At 47.6% G+C, this 3326-nt stretch overlaps 1 protein-coding gene across 1 annotated transcript; it reads right to left on the bottom strand.

The window, feature by feature from the left end:
- On the bottom strand, positions 1-1114 carry LOC148861778 (EID1-like F-box protein 3). The gene has a single exon (XM_088941681.1). The coding sequence runs from the start codon at positions 1067-1069 to the stop codon at positions 281-283; it is 789 nt and encodes a 262-aa protein (XP_088797807.1). The 5' UTR covers positions 1070-1114; the 3' UTR covers positions 1-280.
- Positions 1115-3326: the final 2212 nt, after the last annotated feature.

Raw genomic sequence — 3326 nt, forward strand, 5'->3', positions numbered from 1 at the left:
TGACAAACATCTATAGTACGCTGACATAACATTGAAAAGAGAAAACCATATACATGAACAAAAAATGAAAGGGTACCCAAAATGAAAAACTCCTACAACCATGGTTCTCTCAGTTCAGTCCAAAACAAGTGGTAAAGACTAAAAATGGACATGGGAAAATAAGGCAGAAAAAAAATTGTTGGCCACGTCAGATTCAAATATCATTGCCCTGGTACACCGATACACGTCTTCGTTATATTAGCAAAGCAAATATTGTGGTCCCATTAGCACTGAATTATCCCTACCTCTCATGAGTCTCGTCCTCATCATCCTCATCATAGTCATCGTCTTCGTCATCGGACGATAGCCGTGCTAGCCAACACGTTCCATACAAATGCCCGTTCAGACAAACGAAGTACTCTAGTCTACCCTCGTGCGATCCAAGCCTCCTCGACGCGCTCTTGGGCACAAGCTTAGCCGCTGTCATGCTCCACACGCGGGCCCCGCAGTAAGGACACCGGATCCTCTCTTCCAGCTCCACCTGCCGTCTGATCAAGTAAGCTCTCGTCTTCGACTTCGTAAATCCCCTAAATACCCCTCTGTAAACACCCAAATCCTCCTCGTTGTCCCCCATCGGGTGTTCACAGGGATCGCTCACGTACAACAGGTCGCCTCGGCACTTCTTCGTTAGGAAACTCCGGCCCGACGTTTTCGAGAACCGAGTCGCCTTCACGAAGTGACCCGGCGAAGCTCGGTTGACCCAGAAGTTTCGAGTGGGGTCGCATCCACAACAAAAGAACAGGAGTTTGGCCAGCGCGTTCCACCCGCCCCCGACTCGGCCGTTGGGCGCACCGTTCACCAATGCTGCTATCATGCGCGGCGCTCTCGATACGCATAGCTTCCTCCATAACAGCCTCTTCGCAATCGCACGAAGCTTCCGGTTCACGCAAGCCGTTAGACACAGCACATGGGGATCCCAATTGATCGACTCGAAAACCAAAACGAGAATCCGCTCGTTTAGGATCCCCGAGTCGCCTGACTCTGAGTCATCACTCTGCGGGTTGGATCTCGGCCTCTGGTTCGCGCTCATTTCGGAAAGGCAGCACGCCAGCACCGCAGCAGCACACGATGTTGGTATGCACGCGAGTGAGCGTACATATAGCAATGCCCGGAAGCAGTTGGAAACGCGTTGCACAGGGCATGATTGATTAACTGTTTAAGAGCTTTGAACTGGAACACGACACGTGTCCAAGTTGGACAAGCCAAGGGGACGCGTGTTAACGAAAGAGACTGATACTGTCCTTTCGATACTACACATGAGATGATGAACGTCAGCGGCTGGAGTTAAAGTGGAGGTCGTACGCCATGCTCAGTCCTTTGTCTGAAAATATCTTTACTTAATACGTGGCGTGTAGTGGTTGGAAGAAAGCCACGCGGTTTATGGAAGTGCTTTCATCAGATATCGCAATGGCTTCAGCTTATGTTACTCCTATACGCGGATGCATACTATCCATAAACGTGTATGGTGGATTCCAAACCCATTTTCACCTCCGCTTATCAAAAAGAGATCGGCTTCAGTCACTGCAACGCCCGTTCCAACACTGTTTGAACGGCCGTTTTAGCCTTGCATCGGAAACATCTATGCACTTTTGTGCTTTATTTCATAGCAAGATATTCTCAATAATGCTATGATGGTTGTTCAAACGGGCCTTACAATTAATATATAAAAAAAAAGCATGGTGTTAGTAATCAATGATGGAGACCCGATCTGCTACTCACACAGGGTGTCTCACACTCACATCCTACCATGCATTCATAACATCTTTTGTACTTGTAAGTTATTTTTTATGGGAGATGTCTCTAATGCACAGTGGATGTACATGTGAGGCGCCCAAGTGTGAGGAGCATATCATGCTCCTCCATGATGAACAAATGCTTCAAAATATTTATAAAGAAAGAAAAAAAAAGAAAGCAATTTTTAAAGGGACTTCTAGGTATGGAGATATCTCAGAGTATTTATTCCATTTTACATGTTCTTTACTTTTAAAATAGGATAAATTTCAAACAGGCAAACGCCCCAACTATTAGGGTATGTCATTTTACTTATCAACAGTTTCAAATACTGCTTGATGTAGGGGTATCTGGCCGACTTGCATATTTTGACACATGGCATTGGTCAAATCCATCCTGGCCATCCCGTAAACTTGATCGTCGAAACCTTCACCCCTGGGATAACTCTTGGGGCTTCTAACATCTTCTTTCTCTCAGTAGGTTGGACCCATCACCCTTGGACACTAGAAATTATGTTGTTGCCCTTGGCTCCATATCTAGCAACAACAATTGGCGTCATCTGTGAGAATATTTTCAAAACTTTCCCTTAAGAAAAAATAAACCTAATTTAATCAACAAGTGTCATTGAAATGGCTGACAAGCAAGACCCTATCTTTGATGGTTAAAACTTAGTTACGATTGACCAGTTCAAGATAATCCTAAACAGGTTAGACAACTTGGCCCAACGATTGGACAACATAGGGCGCCCTGCAAGAAGCCACCCATAGGGTGGCTGCACCGTCGAAAGCCATGGGCAACACAATGGGCAATCCGCCTGTACCCGGCTAAACCATTGCTTGGGCGGCCTGGAGAGAGTCGACCCCTCGGAGTCAGACACTAACAGTCAATGGGCTGGAAAACACACGTTCCAAGACTTCTCAGCTCCCCAGCTAAGGGGCCAACCCTATAGGGTTCCACACAGAGCACAAGAACCTCGGTCTTTAACACCATTACACGCAGTAACCAATCAGGATGATGGTGGGTGCTCGGGCCACTACAGTCACCCTCTAAGAGGCCGGTGCCACACCTCTCCCCCACCAATTTCTGACCTTTGTGACCTCCTCAACGATCACCGTGCCTATAAGGCTCAAGACATGCCGACTTCCGAGCATAGCGGGGAACGAAGCCGACCCGTCCCGCATGATAGAGAACCAGGACCAGGCTAAAGTGACGATGCCATATGTCGACCAACCTCGGAGATACTCAAGCGCAAATTAGCACCCTTCAAAATCAGCTTCAGCAAGTAAAGGAGGGACGAGGTGATGCCTCCACCAGTTGCACTACTTCATCCAGCCGAATGGAGGCAATCGTAGATGCCATCCTCTCCAAGCCCCTCTTGCCAAATTTTAAGGCCCCGACGTTGGAGACCTACGATAGGAGTACGACCCTGAGGACCTCCTAGAAAGCTTCCGAGCCCTCATGATCCTACACGAATACTCCAACACCCTCATGTATTGGGCCTTCCAATACCTCCATATTACCTCCATATTCCACCACCTCTTGGAAATAGTTAACAG

Source organism: Nelumbo lutea, chromosome 4 (assembly GCF_056320005.1).
Source record: "Nelumbo lutea isolate HS-2025 chromosome 4, American lotus-T2T, whole genome shotgun sequence".
NCBI lineage: Eukaryota > Viridiplantae > Streptophyta > Magnoliopsida > Proteales > Nelumbonaceae > Nelumbo > Nelumbo lutea.